This window comes from Patagioenas fasciata, chromosome 20, assembly GCF_037038585.1.
Source record: "Patagioenas fasciata isolate bPatFas1 chromosome 20, bPatFas1.hap1, whole genome shotgun sequence".
Classification (NCBI taxonomy): Eukaryota; Metazoa; Chordata; class Aves; order Columbiformes; family Columbidae; genus Patagioenas; species Patagioenas fasciata.
The window spans coordinates 10,780,722-10,802,791 of NC_092539.1; the positions used below are offsets into that span (position 1 = coordinate 10,780,722).

Here is a 22,070-nt window from a genome sequence, read left to right on the forward strand (position 1 = left end):
GGTTAAGGAAGGGGAAACAGGGCCCCAAACATGAAAAGGGGAATTTCAGAGCTCTGTGTCCTCACAGGAAAACAACATCCAAAGTTCCAAATAGAATTGCTTTTGACATCCCTCCATTATGATATGGAATGCAAACGAAAGACCTCAGTTTACACCTCTGTACTTACCACTCCCAGATGAACAGAGGTTCCCGGTTCGGGGATGGCGAGTTTGTGAAATGTTTCCAGGAGCTCGCTCCTCTGACTATCCTGGAATAAGGAGAAGAAAAAATACAATGAATACTATGTAGGCATCGCTATAACGAGCTGGGCTCCAAGACAGAAGGGCAATGTTCGTCAAACCGGGGGTTTAGAGTATAAAGCAAAAAGTGAAAAAGATTTATACATTAGACCATGAACAGAAATGAACGTGGTTCCTCTGACAGCTGGGTTTTATAACATGATTTTTTAGAATACATTTTTTCCATATGTATTTCTATATATTTCTGCAACCTACTCAGTCACCAACCTATGCACTACACAGTTACTCAGCACAGCCCACGCCAGCTTGCACTGCAAGTTCCTTATCGTTTATAAACCTAGAAGCAAATTTGAATGGCTTAGTTCCCATTTTTGCACTGTCTCAAGACTGAATTTCACTTTGTTTTGCTTTAAAAGCAAAGCAGCGTCTGAAGGGCTTGGCCCAGCTGATGTCTGCGGGTGAGACCCTGGCACCAGAGAGCGCAGTTCTGCGCTCACCTTACGTGACAAGGGGACTCCTGTAAGAGATCCCGGACCCACGGCGGCGTGGGAAGCGCAGGGACGTGCTGAGCACGGTCAGGGAACCACAGGGGCTGCACAGGGGTGACTGCAGGGAACCATTCACCCCTGTTGCATCCACAGCCACATTCTGGGACTTTATCTTTTCCCAAAAAATAATTTAAAAGCATACTTATTTTTCAAAGGCACTTGCCAAGCTTTCAGCTTGGCTGAATATGATCTTCTATATTGCTGCATCGTACAGATGAATAACTCACATGGTCATCTCCGAGACAAGCACTTCTTAAAGCAGCTTGTTTTCATCCTCTCTCCCTCACTGGACACTGCAGAAAAGTAGGGTTAGTACTTCAGAATAATACCTGTCCTTTTGCTGAATAATCTGCCAAGACGTTGAGCAGCTTATAAAAGACTTCAAACCACGGGAGGTAACTAGAAAACAAAAAGAAAGAAAAAGCATCAACGTAACTTGCTAAATCTCAGTTAATAAATTCACGGTTGTTGGCCTGTACGTCTCTATAGGTGCCGGCTACCAACAGCCTCTGCCGTGTGTGACACTGCAGATGTCCCCAGGGAAGGCCCTGAGCTCCGGCCTCGGCTCTTCCCAGCTCTGCAGCCACACTGGGGCTGTGCCCAGCTGTGCGCAGCTGCAGTTCCCCCGCTCCTCACCCCGCTCAGAACCCCAGGGCAGCCTCTAACCTGGCAAATAAAGGTACACGCGTGTATCTATGCTCATGTATGGGGGAACATTTTTAACAGTAACTATTTCCCAAAGTGGATGTTGAATGACTAGTCCTCCGTAGAGCTGCCGAGGGCCCCGGGGAACTGCAGGCAGACAGTTGTTTGGGTTTGGAATCCCTGTACAACTGGATTTTTAAAATGGTACAAGAAATATCTCCATTTTTAACTTGTCAAATCTGATTCCACATCCCGTATCGTGGCATTCGGCCAGTCCTTAGTGAGCTCAGATAGAAACTTCACCTTGAGTATATTTGCTCTCAACTTACAAAAGTAATAAAGAAACAAAATTAGAAAACAAACATGCAGAAAAATCACATCTTTTTTCATTTACATTACATTTCTATTCCATAAAAGAGACGGCTAAGATGTGACTTCACACTGCAGTATGCTTTGGCACGATTTTGTACCCTATTTTCCTGGCACAGTTCTTTATTTCAGCTCCTTTTACACAGCTCCCAGGAACTTCCCTCGGCCGCAGCGAGCGGCAGGGCCAGGCTGCACGCTGCACAGCCCGAGTCCTCCTCTAATCACAGACGCTTTTCGAAGCAAATGGATTCTATTTTGTGTAGTTAGACAGGATTTAAAGTTTTATAAAACATGACTACATCCTGACAGCCCTAAAGAATGGAGTGCCCCGTGGTTCCCGACTGTACAGCTGCGGTAATAAATGAAGTGAGAAGCTATATATGAGACAGATAAAGGGAATGGCACTCCATCATTAACGTTTGTTTGAAGCCTGCAAATGCTACTGTAAAATGTAAGTAGCTTATCAAAATATACTGATAAGCAACTTAACTTTTCATGTTATATGACAGTATTATCATTTAAATTAATATGCTCTAAGCATCTTTACAAACTATGTATGAGAATAGAGGAGAAAGACAGACAATTACCACTTTAAAGAGCATTTAAGTTTGGCATTCTATTGTAAACAATCAAGAAGGATTAGTTAGAAGATAAGTCTCTTTCTTTCTGTTTGGTTAAACAAACCTCAGCAGAGTTAAAAGCCATTACAAGAGTAACAAGAAATCCTCTCAAAACCTATCTGCTAAGTAGAGATTAAGAACCTGGTAAACAAATCCTGCAAGGCATCTATCAAAAGAGTTGGAAAAGACAGAAAACCAAGGAGGCAGAAGCTCCCGACAGCACAGCCCCAAAACTTATTTCTGGAAAGTACATTTAAAGTTCTGTTTAATTGCTCAGGGACCTTGCTGCAAAACTATATTCACAGTTTTAAAATGAGAGTATTTTCAAATGTTATTGTGCTTTAACTCTTCTGCTCAGCACCTGGAGAACAGCGTCTGGCATTCCAGTAAAACTGCCCAGATAGTGTCATACTCACAGTGCCAGAACACGGGCAAAGCCCCCACGCCGGAGAAGGGACGCTGAAGCCCTACTGCTGGTGCATTTGCTCACTCCTTGGTGGCTCTTCACTAACATCATGAACTTCAGTACTGTTCTTTGTTTGACACTAACTCTTCTTTATTTTAAGCCACGCTTTCCAAATCACAGTTTAGCACCTCAGCATAACTGCTGCTTTTTCTTATTTTAGGAATAACTTTCCATTTTGAGGAGAGAAGCTTCGCAGTTTTGAAGGCGAGGAAAGGAGCAGCGTTTGACGCAGCTCTCGGCACAGCTCCTGCTCCAGAGCTGCGCGAGATAAAGCAAACCCATCACCTCACGGACAATCTCACTTCAATCTCCACCTCCCTGCTCTGTCACTGTTGCATGCAGGATCTCTCTCATCCTGAAAGCTTTGGATACGTTGGAAAACTAATCCATCCTGCCATCTTCAATACTTCAACTTCATCGCTTGTTCTGTGTGTTGACTACTCAAGAGTGAAACAGTTCTGCTTTTATTTGACCAAATTGCGACCAGCTAAAGTGGGGGGAAAAAAAGTCAAGAAATATAGTTCTCTGAATTTGTTTCTCGATCTCTGCCAAAAGATGTGGATTTTCTCTTAGGGGCAGCCTTTAACCAGCCCTTCAGAGAAACGGACCTTGAATTTATAACCAAAACCTTTCTGTGCCACATGCAACCGAAGGAGCACAACTGGTAGCACTACTGAAGATTTATGGTTTAGGACTCGCTCATATTTAATTTGTAACCAAACACTTCCCCTTCCTCTTAGCTACCTTAGAACTTTTGATTAACTCTTGTTTTCACAGGTCAGAGGTTAAACAAAGGAAGGGAAGCGCTCGGGATTGAAACTGCCCAGAGCCCGGTCGCATGGGAGCACCCGCGCACCCCCCTCCCCACGGCAAACACGGACAGAGCAGAGATTCTTCAAGGGAGTTGAAGTTCAAAGGCTCCAACAAGCATAAATCAGACTGTGCTTGAGGAGTAAACAAAAATAAAAGGGCAAGCTGAAATTTTGCTTGCTTTTTTCCCATTTTACACCCATTTTGAGTTTCCTCACACATACACGTACACACATTAATGACACATTTGCCATGAGAATCAATCAAGGCCTAATCAAACCAGGCTCCTCCAGGCTCGTCCCTCGCGCCGGGCGCTGCAGCCGGGCCGCTCCGGCGGGAAGCGAACCGGGCACAGGAAAACGGGCCATGGTGCTCCACGCGGTCTGCACGAACTCCGCTGCACAGAACCTTATTCACTAACTCGTATGTCACCACCTTTTTAGTGCGCCCCTTCAAAGTACAAAACGTCGTTAGTTACACGTGTCACAGCAATCAGGGTCAGTCCGAGCGTCGCTACAACAGCGCTGCATTGCAGCTTGTAAATACATTTCCAAAATGTGGTGTTTAAAGAACAGTGGTGCAAGAACGACTGCTGAGGCGGGCTGAGACACCAGGAAAGACAACAAAGAAGCAAATTAGCATGATAACGAAGCCCAGCAATCCCTGGGGGTCAGGGGTTTGCCGTGGTGAAGAGCTTCAGTAAACCTGCAACAAGAAGTAAAGCCTTTGTACCCCGAGTCGGCATGTGGGGATGGGAAAGGCAGGACGGGAAAGGCAGGAGGATGGGGAGGGGGGAGGCAGGAGGATGAGGAGGGGGGAGGCAGGAGGATGAGGAGCGGGGAGGCAGGAGGACGCGATGGCCGCTGCCCCCACAGCTGCAAACGGTGCTGCTTGCGGGAGTTCACTCCGTGCTTCAAAAGTTACACTGAACAGAAAATGTCATCACCCAATAGTAGCTGCTACCCAGATGAAAATGCTGTAGTGCCGTCAAGTTAGCTTTGAATTTTTCAACATATTAATCCTCCCGTGTGCTTTAACATAGGAAGGAAAAGCCTCCTGTATCCCAGCAGCACACGAGGTCGTGTTTTCTGATGCCATCCCACAGCACCACGGGCACAGCAAGGGGTGACCCAACAGAACTTCCTTTAGTCATATTAAGTTGTCAACAGCAATGAAATTAGGCAGAAAAGTGGATTTCCAGCATCCTCCTATGCTCATTAAACACTTAATACAATAGCTTTTAAAAACAAAACAATTATAAACATTATTTACAATCATTCCTTTGTTTGTTTTTTAATAGTTAAAATGAAATCCCCCTCCAGCTGACTCACACTGAGGAACATCAGCTGAAACCAACACTTTACATTCAGCCTGGTCAAGCAGTACCTATGGACAAAAAGCAGAAAAGGCCCCAATAGCACACACCAAAAAATCGCCTATATGTAAAGACATGCAACTAATTTAGTCCAATGGAATAGCCCTGTGGTAAACAGCAGAATGCAACACCTCTACAAATAGGGAAAGAGAGATCTTTAAGCAACAGATCTACACTGGCATACAGCTGATGTCTTTATCAAGTAAAAGATGCCTTCCTCAGGAAAAAACAGCTATTTCTTATCCAGTTCTGAAGCACCACTGATGAATAGAGGGTTTGATAATAAATGTGTTTTATTTGAAATATGAAAATTTCACCATTATCGTTTCTTTTGATATTTTTGAGTGCTCATTAGAATGAAGGAGGGTCAGAAGTTATAGCATGTACCATTCTACATGACCGCAGCCCTCTCACAACCACCACGGACATCCAGGCCAAGTGCAAGGAGGGGCCGGGCAAACAGGCAGGCGCGCTGGAACCAGGAATCTGACTCAATGCTAGAAAGGTAAATCCCAGCTTAAAAAGGGGGAGGTTTCCCAGTGTTAGTCGTGACAAACAACTCTGAAGGAAGAAGCAACAGCAGGATAACCAAAGTGTGCAAGAGCATCGTGAAAGACGAACTCAGAATAAAGTCCCACGGAGCACTGAGGGTTTGGCAGTGCACTGAGAGCAGAAACGCTGCGTGTTCCAGCGGAGCAGCAGCAAAGCCCAGTGGCGAGGGCTACGTTCAAAAATGATTTGTATTTGCTAAGTGCCATAGCAACTGTTCATAAAACTAATCTTGAATATTGACAGCTCCAGCTTTCAACCCTAATGCTGTGCTGACCCCATGGAAAAGCAAAGCACAGCACACCTGTGGCACCTCTGGTTTCCTGCGAGGGAGCAGAGCCCCGCCGCCCACACAGCTCTGCAGAGCACCCAACCACACGGGCACCGCTGCACCTCCGCACGTACACCTCTGCCACCTGAAATGAGACTCACCAGTCTACATCAACATATTCAACGCGGAATCTCCTAACAGAGCAAGTTGTAAGCACACGCAACTTTCGCTCCTTCCATTCACACAGATCACAAGTGGAATTTTTAACATGTATTTATTTATAACACATACTATGTATTTTGATAACAGCACAACCAACTGCCATCTCCCTCGCAAAACAGAGCAGTCATTTCCATTTTACAGATGGGCACACTTCTCTGGAGTGACAGGCTCACCAAATCTGTCTGTGTCAGCCAGGCCTGGCGTTGAGGAGTTCCTCAATCTTGACCTTTTGCTCAGTCCAATAACTTACAGTGGCCTAGAACACTTAATTCCATCAATAAGGAGCTTGGCTCTTATATAAACCACAGTATGCATCCCCAGTAACTTCACTGGAAACGCTCCTGAGTGACAAAAGCAGCCATCAACACACTTTCAACTCCCTTCAGTAAAAGTGTGAATTCCACTTTGTAAGTGAAATTCCACCTTCATTTTTAACAGCTAAGACTAAGTTAACTGACTTAACTACACACTTTTGTTAATAATCTGAGTCTTCATACACCTATTATTCTTCTTTTAATTCTTCTCCCATCTTCCTCCCCTTTCAGTGTTTCCAGGAGTTTACAAAATGCATTTGGAAGCACTGAGCCACCTCTGGGCTCACCGGGGAATTTCCATGGGTGAAACTCTGGGTTCAGCGTTTACATGTCCCAGTGTCTTCCCCCAGAGCTCCTGGAACCCAGGACATCATTATTCTCCCCTCCAGACTCAGTCTATTGACACATTCTCACACTTGTAAGCTTAAACACATCCACAGATACCCACAAATCTCCATGGCAACACGTGTGCCTGTTGATGAGCTGCAGGCTCACCTTCCCCGGGAAGCCGCCTTTTCTGAACAGCAGCTTTTGACGACGATTTCCAAGTTTTGCCTCAGCGTCAGGCCCCAGCCCGCCGCCGCAGAGCCAGCCCAGTCCCTTCCTTCCCTTGCTCTCAGATGATTTCTTTCCTTTTTGCATTTTCTCCTCTTTTGTTCTAAACTTCCCTTTGATTATTACCCAGGAGTGAGATTTCCATGAAATTCAGTTAAAAGTTCTGCAGCTCAAGCATGTGACTCAGGCACATATTTCAGAAGTATTTAACCCCCCAGAACTGGGTCACACAGAACTTGGGCTTCTCATCCTACGGAGCATCCGAATACCATATAATTATCAATAAAAAGTGCTTACTCTGGGGACTTGCGACCATGTATTAATAATAATACTATTAAACACTCCCTTTCTGTTTCTCCCGCCAGTGTGAGCGAGCAGAGCAGTTACCGCAAGCCTCCTCACACAAAGCCTCCCGAGTTCACTAAACGCCGCTATTGAAGCCACCGCTCCCCAAACGGCTCCAGTGGCTCTTGAGCGGAGCAGCAGCGTCTCACAAAAGAGCTCAAAGGAGCTGAATGCACCCCCCGAACAACACGAAGCCAGAAAACTGTAACAAAGGCATTTATGATGTAACAATTTTACATTTTAGTCAAGCTAAAAAGTGCAAGGGTAGCTTGAGATAACCATTCCAAGGGTCTTTTGTTCGTGTGCTAACATCTAATTGGGACATCGCAAATGGAACTGAAGTCTGGGTTGACAAAGCTGTCACCCCTTCCCGGGTTCTTTGTGGTCACTCTAAAACCTTGTTGGGGCGGGGGGGAAAGTCCAGCGCAGCTGCACTGTGTTATTTCTGTAAAGAAAAGGAGCTCAGCAGAACTGAGCGTTCCAGCATGCGGCACCACGAGGCACCGACGGGCCGGCACACAGCAACCGCGCGGCGCCACGGCAGCCCCAGCGAAGAAAACAACAGCATTTCACAGGCTGAGCGGGAAACAGCTTCTCCATGAAAGCCATGCCTTCCGCACTGAAAAACTCCGCCTGCAAAAAGAAACTGTGTCTTGAGGACCTGGAGCATCACCCTTCAGACTGGAAATAGGAATCGCACACCTTCCGGCTGATGGGTCCACGCGTAACATCCCACGTCCTGTACGAAGAAACTGCACCGACGGACACAGAAATCCAGGCATAACTTAGAATGCATAACATTTCAATAGTCAAGCTTTTTTTCTTCCTTGTGAATTACCTATCACTGCAAAATTTGGGAAAGTTTATTGAATTTTATGATGGAGTATTTCGTGTTTCATTTACTTCAAACACGATCGTAAGGTCTCTTGTCCCTTTCAAAAAGAGAAAGTTGTAAAATTTGGGGGTTTTTCTTGGCTTAAAATCAAGAAATAAACTTCTCATGCATGTTTGAGAGCAAAGGACTGAAGCAGTGACGTGAAATAAAGGTACATAAAGGAAAAGGTTTGTTTGCATTTACAAGGCAAACACTGACAATTATGTCTTTACACTCTCGTTAAAGCCAGGGGCACAGGACACCCCGCGAAGGCCCTTGCTGGGGAGATGGGGCTGCTGAGGTGCTTGGCGGTTTATCAGGAGATTTATGAAGTGCAACAGGCAGCCTCGGAGTCAAAAGGACAATTATCTTCCACTTAATGCCAACAGGAATACACCTATCAACGCTTTGACTTGGCCAGGGTTAAGTAAATTGTTCTAATAAACAAGAAGAGCACAGAGAACAGCCTTAAACTGAGAAAAGTTACAGCTGATACTGGTACTAAATCTCCTGGATGTTAAAAAACACCGGTTATGAAGCAGTTAGAGCAGCCTGGCACACAGGGCCTGATTTGACCAGAGCAGGATGCAGCAGACAGCCCAAGAGCCCAAAGATCCCGCCAAGTGACACCAGAGAAAGGATTCCAAAGGCTTAGCTTGTCAAGGAGCCTCTCTTCTCAACCCGCGCTTAAAGCACACATGAAAGTGCTGGAGGAGAGAACTCGAGATGTGGCAGACAAGCAGAGATCCCTCTAGGTTTGAGACATCTGGCATCAGTTGAAATCCATCACATTTCATTTGGGGATCAAAGGCTACTGGTAAGTCTATCACAGGTTGAAATAGTAGATCCTGTGCAGCCTTTTCATCCCGGTGCAAATTAACCCTTTTTCCTTGACCAGAGAAACAGCTCCTTCCCGTACAGCCCCCAGCCCCACGTGTTGTTGAGCTGTGCCCTCTGCTACTGAGGCTGAGCTGAAATTTCAGTGTAATTAGGAACTTTCCATTATAAATCAGAAGCGCTCCCTCTCAGCAAAAGGCGCAATGTGCTCCAGCACACACTTTGTATTACAATCTGCAATGACATAGATTTCGGAACGTGACAAACTGGGTTGGTCACATAAGAATCACTTTACTTACAGAAAACGAGCATTTGCAACGCGAGATGTGAGCACAGTCCTTGAAGACTATAAAGGTCAACTCAGAGTCTGACATTTGACTGCAGATTGTCTGTGATGCTTGTGTACAACATCTTAGGATGCACAACTAATACTTAGATGTAAAAATAAGCACATGAAGTGATAGGACTTGACTCTTCACGTGCAGAAACAGCATTGACAAACCTGATCAACAAGCTTCTGAAAAGGTGACATATAACAGAAAAGACTGTTATTTCCTATATACACAAGCTGCGGCTCCTGCCCCAGCCTGACCTGCGGGAGGGCGCTGCCGTGTCCCCTCGCTGGGACGCTGTGCACGTCTGTCAGCACCCGCTGGCTCCGCACAGCTGCTTTGGGAGGCTGCAGCCAGCACCCATGGGCTGGGCAAGGGCAGATCCATCGTCTCCTACTTTAACTACTTCCTCCCTACTTTTATTGTGCCGGGGCACTGGGTTTTCCCCAAGGTGATGCGCTAATTCATTTCCTATTAGCACTAGAATGGAAGTTTCCGAGCCAGTCAGCCAGGGCCAAAGGTAATAAAAAGTGACATGATTTAATTACTTCTGTTACAGTTGTTCAGCAACTAAAGAAGGTGTGAAATGAAGCCCTAATTAATTAAGTAAAACTGGTTTCTGGTCAGTAGGCAAGACCAGTGGGCTAGCTGGACCAAGATGCAGCATTCTTGGATTTTTCCAATTCCACGGGTAGCAATACCTTAATATCACCAACCCTTGACAACTTGGTTGCGATCCTTCTCACTGATACTTTCTACAAAAGTGTTTTGATTGCAGTCAGGATTAAAGCTGTGCCAAAACCTGAACAAACAAGTTCACAAGTTTTCTTTAAGGATCCAGACCTTAAAGATGCAGAGGACCACGAGTGTTTAGGATAACTGTGATCAGGGTGAGGATTCAGCTTTGACCAGAACTGGAAGAGTTGACAAATAGCCCAAATGCGGCAACAGCTCATTCTGGAAAGCGTGAACCCATTCCGATGGACTGGAGCGCCTGGGACATAGCACCTCCCATTAACACCATCAGAATGCACGTTGCCCAGACCTGCTGCTGGAAGCCTACAGCATTTCCATATTCACGCTCCTTTCTCCGTCCCATCCCCGCTCTGTGATCCCTGTTCTTGCACGGCTCCCGACGCCATGGGTGGATTTGGTGGCAGCAGCGTGCGCAGGAGCCTGTGCCAGAGCTTCAGCTCCCGCTGGGATCGGTCACAGCCAGACACGGCAAGAAGGGAAACATTGAGAGTCCAACTGAAATGCACATTTCTCTATTACATGATTTTGCACATGAGAACTACATGGTTTTCCTTACCACCAACATTGCAATAGAGCTTTAGAACAAACGTCGGCTACGTAAGGGCAGTGCTCCACTGGTGCAGGTTCTAGAGTGGGATTTGGAAGCGTTTTACTATTAAGCTCCTCATAACTCAAACTCTGTTTTGTGTCTGTCTTTATAGGTCACTGTTGGCCAGATGGAAGATATTAAGGAAAAAGGATTGTAAGTAAATCAATGGGCTGTGGTCTGCTGCCAAAAGGCCCCAGGCGAACCGTGAGCAGATCCCAGGCGGCTCTGGTGCTGGCGGCCGGGCCCTGCACGCCCTGCACACCGGGCACGGCCGGGAAAGGGACAGCCCACGGGACCCGGCTGGGAACAGCGCTCACACCGGTTACCAAAATCAACGTGCAGAGACATAAACACCAGCGCTAAAGGATAACACCTCAACATTCAGCTGAGAGGAATGCTTCGTACAGACCTCTGCATGCCCCTTTACAACTTGTCCTGGGTTGTGACTCTGTTCTTTAGACAGACATTTATATACAAAAATATTGAAAAACCCCTTTGATATTTTTGCACACGTCCACACGGATGAGCGCACTTTCTTACGAAATACACACGCACAACATATCGACATGATTAACAATGTTTGTGCTCATTCATGATCAACAAGAGGATCAAGAAAAACTAGGAATAAACTTCAACAGAAACTTCTTGATGATGGGACAGAAAAAATGCACTCTCAAATACTTCTAGTTTTTAAAGACTATTTTAGGAAGGGTATTTTATTCAGTATTGCAGAGTTTCAGAAATCTAACATGACTTGAGAGACACTTCAAAATGTATTTAAAGACGCTTGAACAACATGAGACACTAAGACAGCCTTACAGGCTTTCTGAAATAAGCTGCTAGAGTTTAATGGCCGAGATGAACATGGAAGACGACAAATGAGCAGATGTAATACAGAATTTCATTCCTCTGTTCCTGGCACTGTACTTTTAAATAGCTCATCTCTATCTTGTAAAGCTTGTAAGTGCAATAAAGAAAAACCACAGGAAGTTTGGAAAAACGATACTGGAAACAGTGTATCAGAAAAGAAACACAAAGCAGATAGCTAATTTTAATTGATGTCAAGCTCTCTCTTCACTAGGTTCATCACTTTTCCACATATACTCTGACAAGTAACTGAAAATAAAAGCCAGTGTCTGTTTAAGCAAATCAGCAGGGGTAAAAACCCTAAACTTTTAAGATGTAAACTGTTTTATAAACATGTCAAGTTAAAGCAGAATGCCTGCACCAACGGGAGCCCCTTCCAGCCCCGCGCTGTTCTCACTGCTTCCTGAGCCGCTTCAGATCCATTTCCCGGCACACACGGGGACGCTGGACTGGTTCCCTGCACCGAGAGCCCGCGAGGAACGGGAGTTCCTGTCCAGAACGGGCATTCCCGTGCGGAACGGGAGTTCCCGTGTGGAACGGGAGTCCCTGTGCGGAACGAGAGTCCCTGTGCGGAACGAGAGTCCCTGTGCGGAACGTGCGTTCCTGTGCAGGAGGGTGCGCACACACCGCATCGCCAGTGCACGCACCGCTGTGTGTGTCGAACCCACCGCCGAAAACAATAACTGATCTATGGAAAAGGCAGACAGAGGCTCAATAACAACACTTTTATGAGGTACAATTTTGTTGTGCTGTTGAATCAGAGAGATCCAATTTCTCATGATTTATACATTGGCTTTTGCCAATGTGTAACAGAACCAGTTTGCTCCTTTCTTTCATCTCCGAAGTGTTCTAAGCAGAACAGGGATTCCAGGTCGATACGCCACGAGGACCAAGCAAACCGTCCAAAAGGCGTTCCACATCACTGCCAGCCATTACCAAACGTCCTTCTGGAAGGCTTGAAGGTATCATATAGATACATACACCATTTTATTCAACATGCAACTACAGCAAATCCTCATAAAATAAAGTCTGGGGTTCCTTTCTTATGGAATTCGCAATATTTTCCTGTGCCCACACAGCAGCCTCACAGCAAACACGGGAAGGAAAGAAACCAGGTTAAAGACACATACAGAGCAGACTGGGGAGCGCGTTTTGGGGATCTTACAAAAGGACACCTCTGCTCCGGGGTTGCGTGCAGCCACTGCCTGCAGCCTAGGCTTGCAATTATAACTTCAAATTACCAAAATAAAGCCTTCCTCTGTAGCAGGCAAGCCCAGTTTCACCATCAGTTCTCTTCCTCTCCTTTCAAAACAGTGGATTATATGTAAACTTCTGAAAAGCAATAATTATAAGATTACTTTGTTTACCATGTATCTTCTCAATGATTCTTGATTAAGATGACTTTGGCTTGCATACATTGTTTTAGCTTAAAGTCAGCCGAAATTTGTATTCTCCTTCCGGCATTCCCTTTGGCACCCGCTCCCATCGGCTCGGCCGGGAGCGCCGTGGCGCACCGGGGTGCCCGGGCAGCCCCCTGCAGAGCCCGGGACCCCGCGCACAGCAACAGGCGGCCGAGCACACACAAAACGCTTCCGAGGGAAAAGTTGTAAAGCAGCGAGTGAGCCAGGAGGTTCTGTAAATGTCACCTTCTTACCGCGGGATCGTATTTTAAGTACGATGCAGCCATGCTTAAAAAAAACAAAAGGTGAATATTCTAAGATCAAAATGTCTTTCCCTCGCAAGCGCAAATATTTTAGTGTGGCTTTTGGTCGAATCAGTGAGAACGGAAAATTCTAGAAGGCAACAGGACAATTATTTTGAAGCAAAACAAAAAAAAGAACCCAAAACGGCCAGTTTTCTCCCTGAGAAGAATATAGAACCGCGGAGCACTCCAGCAGTGCCCAGGGTCTGGGACGTTTCTGTCGGTGAGCGGGTACGGCCGGGCCTGGCCCGCGCAGCGCCCGCCGGCAGCGCCCATCCCGGGCAGGCCCTGCAGCCCAGTGAACCAGACCCGCTGGGCAGGGGCGGCCACTGCTCCCAAAGCGGGGGGGAGAAAAGAAAGGAAAAGCAGAAAGCAAAAAGCGCTGTGCTCCCCTCAGAGTGGAGCTGGCACCTTCCACCCAGCGCAGCTCTGAAGGAGCCGTGAATGAGCTGAACAAAGGAGTTCTGTGGGCAGTTTCTGGCTGAAATCCATGTCAACAGTTTTGAAGGTCACAGGTCACACTAACTAACATTTATTCCCAGCAGACCCTGCTCTAAACACAAGCTGTAAGTAGTACAAATTTGGAATTTTTCTGTAATCCCTTGAGATATTCCTGATCCTTCCACATGTTTCTGCTCAATTAAAAACAATTCTCACTTTGCACCACAAGAGAGGCCCCTGCTCAGAAATCTTATTCTATGCTAAGAATAAATGGACAAAGACTGCAATCAAAGGGAAGGAAAAGGGGGAGGAGAGGAACTCACAACAAATCACACCAAAAACCTCAAATAACTCCACACAGAATCACATTGGGTTAGTTACATTTTCTGCCATCTGTCACAAACTATTATAGATTCATTTCTTTTTATCTTAGAAAAAGAGTGGTGCAGAGCTCGGCTATTTTGGCCGAGAGGGATTTCCACACAAATGTTTCTGCATTTCACTTCAGAGAATGATTTTCAGTTTGGGTACAGAACTCGAACACCCACTGAAAACTTCAAATGAAGTGAAATCGCAATCAGAGTGGCACATGGTTACAGCACCTTCTTCGATCAGGGACTTTGCCCAACAAGTTTGCGGACCAAAGCAAAACTACACAGTTGTTTTGTGTTGCTTGCTCGTCGTTGTTTTGTTACATTAACAAGACAAAGATCTCCGCCTCGCGTTATTACTGCTCCCTCACGCAGCTACCAACAGGTGCTATGGGTTACAGTGCAACAGATAAAACAGATATTCTGCTAGTTAATAATAATTAAAAATGCAAGGCACCTATGACATTCTTTAAAAGCAGTGTGTTTCATAAACATATAACTTAAAGTTTAAATAGTTAGAATATAAAATAAACAGATATTTGAGGAAATTACTGCATCCTACCAGTTTATAACATAACAAATTTTCAAGTATCAGTAACCAGGTCCTTACATTGATTTCTGCAAACATTTCAGATGACAAAAGATTAAAATATGTTTTCAAATTCACGCTGTTAGCTGTATGACAGAAACATCCCGCAATAAGGGTATCAAAGAAGTATCCAGACTGAGTTCACAACATTTTTTACAGAACTTTTTCTTCCTTCATGACTGCACAGGAGACAAAGTTGTCAAGAGTCTGGGATTCTGCAGCGTCAGTCAGGACACACAGCCCAGCAGCTACAATGACAACCGGTAGGTACTTTAAATAACATCTCCACACGAGCATGTGAAATCTTCCTCTGACAGGAGAGAAAATCGAAAAAAAAAATTAAAAAGGAATTTCCTGTTTCAATGTCCCTGTAGAACGTAGGATTTCCTATGCTGAGCAGTCTCTCCACAGCTTTAGGTTCCCTGTCTCCATTCTCTTTGCCCGTTCCCAGCCGCGCGGCGGGAGGATCGCAGGAGTTCCAGCCCTGACGTTTCCACCTCCGTCCCCATGAGCCGATCACATACAGAACTGTTTGTCCACTTGCGCACTGAGAAACCACATGGGCAAGTAAAACACTGCACTCCTTTCAGTGCCCTGCCTGAATCCATGTTTTACTATCCTCCAACACTTCCATTCACCTTCATTAACAATGAACTTCCATTTTTTCTTCAGGTCACAGAAGAAAGAGGCAATGTGTGTGAAGCTGAGTCACAATCCATCCACCGCGGAACTGCAATGCATTTTGTTTTTTTGGTTATGAGTTGAAGCAGAAGGCATTTAACTACAACAGAACTCCTCCATTTCTTCTTGGCATTCACTCAACATAAGGGAGCTGACAGCAAAGAACTCTTATCCAGGAGAGATCAAGAAGGGACCCATACTACTGCTCATTCAGATTTTCCTTTTAAACCGTCTTTCCCCTTTAATTTGCCAGCAATTGGAAAAGTACCAGCACCTTCCACCATGGGAGTGGAGCAGCACCCGAGTGCACGGGCAGCAGCTCTGGAAACCGTCCCGTCCCAGAACGGGCTCCTCTGGCCATGTCCACCCGCCAGGAGAAGGAAGACACTGAGAAAGCACCTGCCCCCTGCCTCCCACACAACTCGTTAGGCATCTCGATAGACTGCACAATCATCTCTGCAAATATGAAGCTTCTTCAGCAAGGCCCAGTCAGCAATCACTGCTGTGAGGATAATGCTGAGGTCCAAGGCAACAAACATCTGGTATTTTCACCAGTCTGGTGCCAGCACTAACGGCACAGACATTCGTTTTCAATACGTACAGCAGCTCTTCCGTGGCACTGCTGTACGCAGCTCAATGAAATGACAAGGTTCCTGTACTTGGCAGGTGCTCTTATATTTTGCAACACTGTCCCTGAAATTCTCCAGAGGGGTCATGTTCAATGGCACATCCGGAAGGTCCCACACACAACTCGTAGGACAAAGACAAGTTTTTCTTGTTCTTACACTGGATGCTCTCACACGAAAAGCAAACCAGAGACAACTGGGACAGATGTCTACAACTGCTCATAGAGGAAATTGTCCTCATTTGGGATTGCTCAAGCAACTGCTCGGTCGCCAGCTGCCTGGTCACGCAGCAGCTCTGAGCTCTCTCTGCCTGGGCCATTGCTCTGAAACTTCAGTTCCTCATGAACATGGAAACAGTAGAAAGCAGAAGACAGGCCACTGGTAAATTTGTTTAAAACAAGACAGGCCGGATGCCCTGTGGCAATCTTCAATCCATAGAAGTTCTAAATGGAATTAATATATGGGCTGATATTAAAACTGGTTTTACTCGCATCATTTCTCGCAGCAAATGTAAATAGAAAATTCCAGACTCTATCCCAACATGTCAATAGGAGGTCATCACAAACTACTGACAGAGTGTCTTTGCCCGTTTTCTGTGAAACACATTGTTTCCAACTTCCACTAACAGTCTTCATTACGACAAACTTCCCCAAACCCTCAATAGGGCAGAGTAACGCTCACACATGCAAACGTTTTGGATGTGGAGAGCATCAGTGACATTCTCTCAGTGACCAACAGATGCTTTGTTAATAAAACTTGCATATACAAATGTCCACAAAACGTCTTAACAAGATCAGTTGTGACAGCTAAAGATAACAGCTGCCATCACGCTATGCCATATCAAATTACTGCAAAGAGGCTTTTCTCCACATTGTTAACTCAAGAACACTGACTACAAACAAATACAGTTATCTCCAGAGGAACTCGAAGTGCAAGACACTTCGCATCGCTTCTGCAGAAGAGCAGTGACTTCGAGGACCAGATAGGAAAATAATGTTGAACAGCTGGAAATGATAATTGCAGTGTAACCCGGCAAAGTCAAACAGTGTTTCCTAGAGTCAGCCAAAAGCCAAGCCACAGACCTACCTTAAGATACAGAAGCAGCTCTTGGCCCCAGAAGATAAGCGACAGAATCCGAACCTCTGTTTGCTGTCAATGTCTGTAAGCACAAATGTGAAGTTCTGCCCAACTTGGTTAACTGCATGGCTGAAAAGGAGAACAAGAGGGAAAAATTAATGCTGAGCTAACTCTGTGTCAGAACTATCAGTCTAAGTCATTGAACCTATAACATTTCCTCTTTCAGCAGAGTTTTTGTTTGAGAAATTAACTTTGACAGTATATGACCTCTAGAGACTTCAATATGCCGGCTGCTGGGGGAGGGAGGAGGTGCCCTTGTTGTTGGTTTTTCTTTCTTAAGTGTGGGAGGATACTACAAATGTGTTCATCTTCAAATGAAAATGATTTGGATGAGGGAATAGAGGGAATAGAGTGACTGTCAGCAAGTTTGCTGGTGACACCAAGCTGGGAGGAGTGGTGACACTGGAAGCTGTGCTGCCATCAGAGACCTGGACAGACTGGAGAGCTGGGCGGGGAGAAATTTAATGAAATAGAACAAAGGCAAGTGTAGAGTCTTGAATCTGGGCAGGAACAACCGCAGGTTCCAGTGTAAGTTGAGAAATGACCTATTAGAGAGCAGCATAGGGGAAGGGACCTGGGGGTCCTGGGGACAGCAGGGTGACCATGAGCCAGCACTGGGCCCTTGTGGCCAGGAAGGCCAATGGTACCTGGGGTGGGTTAGGTGGATGGGACACTGCAGGATGAGACACTACAGGGACGGGGCCCGAACCAGAGAAGCAGCTTTAGAAAACAGAACAAAAACCCACAACCAACCACAGCCATCTCCAAAACAGAAACACCAACAACACAAAACATAAGGACGAAACCACCTAACAATATAAAAAAAACCCAAAATGCCAGAATCTAAAAATTCATTAATTTGAAAATACTATAATTCATATCCGTATTTTACCACTACAAGGTGATCCTCAAAATAGTACGATAAGATCAAAATAAGATGCTTTACACTTAAAGTATGGCACTTTCTGAATGTTATTCATTAACAAAACGAAAGACATTCTTGAGATATTAGCACATTTGTCTGAAGTTAATCAAACATTTATGCGCAGGGATGGCACGGTCCGTAAACCAAGCCCAATTCACCTCCCAGTTTGTCCACTTCAGTGTTTCTCTCTCTTTTTGTTCAGAATCAATAAAGCAATCTATATTTTAAAAGCCACCCTGAGGACTAAGAACTGGAGTGACGGGTCCAACTGCCACTCTCCAGGCAGATACAGGGGATGAAGCCCCACTAGGGAGTGCTATTAGGTTGGTGCAAAAGGAATTGTGGTTTTGCATTGTTGAAACTTGCTGTTCGAATTTGGAATACATTCTTAAATAAATGTGGTTATGTTATACATCGTTTTAATGCACTTTTCTTGCTTTGTTTTTTTGCTACTGACATTACACAGCACGCACATCTCTTCCCACTGCCATATCCTGAACTGGGGCCATCCTCTGCCTTCTGGAACAGCGAAAGTCCATTCTTAGTTTGAAATCATTAAGCACGCTATGGGTTACAATCTCTCCTTTACATTTAAACGGTTGGCTTACAGTCTTTTCAGTAACAGTTTGTGCTATTCAGTCAAACAATCAAATCCAGAAATGGGAATCACTTTTCATTATGTTCTCATTTGCACCCCATATGGGTTTTCAGAGTTCTTATCTCTCAAAATGCTATATTGCTGGGGAAAAACAAATAACAACAACATAAACAAACGCCCTAGGTACAATAAACCTACACATGGAAAGCATAAGTATTTCTAAGAGAAACAGAAACATGAGGAAAATACTTTCCCACTCTCTCCCCGTAGGAAAGGAAAAAGATGATCAGGAAAAAGTGATTCCAAATTATCAGTAGTACTTGTGGCTTCTCGGGGTGGTCTGAGTCAACAGCACGGGTTGAGCAGCTCCTGTTGACACCCAAATGCCCTTTCAATGCACAGAGCGGGGCTGCAGTGGCCCCGGGCCAGCAGCCACCTCCAGCATCGTCCCCAGCCCTGGAGCCCCCGCCCCGGTCACCGCAGCGCAGGACACGGGGTGGCGGGGGCTTTAGTGACTGTGAGGAGGCCCCTCCAGGGCCACACACTGAGATCTCATCTCCCTCCACAGAAACCAGCGAGCAGGGTTTCAAGATGACCAGGAAATACCAGCTGGTCTATGGGCCAGGGAAAAAACTGGAAAAAGTTTAAAAACTGGAACAACGGTTCAAACAAGGAGTGGTATTAGAAATAGATGTTGATTTATAAAGGAAATCAATTTCTACTGTAAATATCATAGATTTCACTGAAATGGGAAAAAGATTTCTAACAGTTTAATCACAATTAAGGTCAGTTTCATCAGTTAAAAGCACGCAGTGTTACCTGACCCGGGACAAGCGATGTTCACCAATTAAGTGATGCCCAGGGATGCTATGGGCATTCTGCATCCTTTCCCAATTCCAGTGCTTGCTCTCTTCACGACATCATCGAAAACAACCCACAGTGAAAGCAAAACTAAAATAACCTAAACAGAGTTCTGGAGCTGCAAAGCTTCCATATGAATACGGATATTTGACAATTCTACCCAAGCATTTTCACACCCAGGTATCACACAGGAGTAAAGGGAAGGCGCTCTTACCGCTGCCCCGAACACTTCACACTTTTAAAACTTCTCTTTTTTTTTTGATGGTGCCCATAAAAACCCCAGGAAAAAGTGATTCTAAGACTATAATTTGCACTTGGGTGCTTTAAATCACAGTCAAGCAGACAGAACATTAAGAATGGTATGGTTTTTATTTTCTACAGTGGTTTTATTGACAAGCTTATTTTCTTGTAAAGTTTGAAAAGCTAACACTACCTGTCCACGCAGAACGGGAAACAAAACTTGGTCAACGTCTGTAGAACTTCCTGTGGAGAGAAAAAGAGATAATTTATACATCTATTGGGACCAATAAATCTAATATTAACCACATCACACAATTTCACAACTTTGCCCTGAAGAAATAAGAGACAGATGAAGAAATATGGGCTTTATCAATTACATGGAAGGAGTACCAGGCAGTCAATCATGTGAAATAATAAACACGATCAAACTTCATTAAAAATGAAAAATTAATCAAGATTCACACATGGGCAGGCAGCAGGAGCCATCCAGCAACCCTCCCCGGAGCGGGAGGAGGTGGGCTGGTGAGTGTTAACACGTCCCCGGGGCCCATGGCTGCCCTGACCATATGGATCCCAGTGAATGACACCAGCCCCCCGGCCTCCCCGGGCACCTCCCCACACCCGCCACGTCCGCAACAAAAGATAAAGCCAAGGGGTCTCGGAGCAGGAAGATTTCATGGTGTTTTTAGAAAGAAAACCTAAGCGTTAAAAGACTGATTACAATAACATGTACTAAAATTAATAGAAATTGTTTCGTCTACAAACCATTTTCTAAATGTTGCAGAACAGCACCACGGGCAAACTTTTACAAAGAGGCTTTGCATGACCTCAAATAAAAAAGCATGAATATGAAAACAGAAGACATGATCAGCAGAGAAATTAATCAACTTTGCAACTTTAAACAAATACAGTCATTAAAGAGGCAAAACCAGGAACATTTTAGTCCCCAAATAGTTGTGTTCATAGACAAAAGAAATCAATTTGCGTGATATTATTCTGTAACAGCAGAAATTTGCCTTCCCCAGCCCAGCCCAGCCCAGGGGCCGGGGCAGCGAGCAGAACGGCACCTCCAGCCGACCCATGGCTCGCTGCCCTCGGCACTTGGGGCCTGCAGGGTGAACGTGCTCCCGCCTTCCGCTGAAGGAGCCAGCCCTGACCCAGGGACAGACCCTCGCCTAAACCCAGCTCTTTTCTGACCAACAGTAATAAACTATCATCAATAACTAAACTGATGCTTTCCGCTTCATTTATTTCTAAAACCAATGTCATCATTCAGCAAATAAACTACCTCGGTCTAATAACCTACTCAATGAAGTAGAAAACATTTGCCTCCCTTGCAGAACATGTTCCTCCTCCATAATTCAAATCAGCGCAGCCCATTCCCAGCACCGGGCCCAGGCTCAGCTGCTCGTGGACTCTGCTTTGCGGGTTTCTTGACAACTGAAACGTGGCGAGTTCTTAAGATTTCAGGCAGAAATGTATACGGAAACTCAGACTTCTTGACAGTTTATTGATAGATTATTTAACAACCTCCTGTTTCTAAAGAACAAGAAAGGATCTACTGCAGAATGCCATGTAAAGCAAAGCAGACTTCTTTCCTCCTTTCGGCTGCAGAAGAAACTTGGAGGGAACTGTACGGGTTGTAGAAGAAACTCTGCAGAAAGATGTATTTCGATAGAAAATAACGCCTGGATAGCAAAGGCCTCACTAACGTGACTGGGTTCACCGCTGTGCGGGACAGACCGGCTGCTGAACAATGCTTATTGTTTGCCTACAGAAACTACAGCTTGGCACATTGTAACCCGTACACAGTCGTCCTCTACCCACAACTGGAATCTCACCACGTCACACGCTAAGAAGAAGAAAACCCAACCAACCAACCAACCAAGCACAAACAGAATTTTAACATGATCAACATTCTAATCACAGGAGAGTAATCTGCCTCTACTTTTATTGGCCTTATCAGTACAAACTGTCCTCAAAATCATGACTGCACATCTATTTCTTAGAAACAAAGCCATGTCACTGCTACACAGAATTCTGACAGGAAACAGTGTTCAAAGGTAACATGGCATCGGTCACCTCAGAATGGCAGAATATATTCTCTACATTATTTTGATGATTTAAATCATGACTGTAACTGCAAGTAACATTGTTCACGTAATTAAACACACTAACATCTCATCGGTGTTGTGTTACTGAAGGATAAGAGCGTGTTGCTCAGAACTCACTCCGTACTTGTTTCTTTACATTTATAGCTTCCTAAACACAGAAAATGAAATTTTCACTTAAAGAGGCATATATAGCTTTTATAA

At 45.1% G+C, this 22,070-nt stretch overlaps 1 protein-coding gene across 10 annotated transcripts in view; it reads right to left on the bottom strand.

Annotated features, from left to right (window-relative positions):
- The window catches only part of DENND1A (DENN domain containing 1A), a 139,023-nt gene that overhangs the window by 83,472 nt on the left and 33,481 nt on the right, over nt 1-22,070 (bottom strand). For all 10 annotated transcript variants that reach the window (XM_071817390.1, XM_065853561.2, XM_065853558.2 and 7 more), the window contains exons 4-7: nt 19,949-19,998; nt 17,081-17,200; nt 1,118-1,187; nt 168-248 (exon numbers count right to left, since the gene is read on the bottom strand). In XM_071817390.1, coding sequence (XP_071673491.1) covers nt 168-248; nt 1,118-1,187; nt 17,081-17,200; nt 19,949-19,998 — 321 coding nt within the window. The remainder of the gene's footprint in view (nt 1-167; nt 249-1,117; nt 1,188-17,080; nt 17,201-19,948; nt 19,999-22,070) is intronic.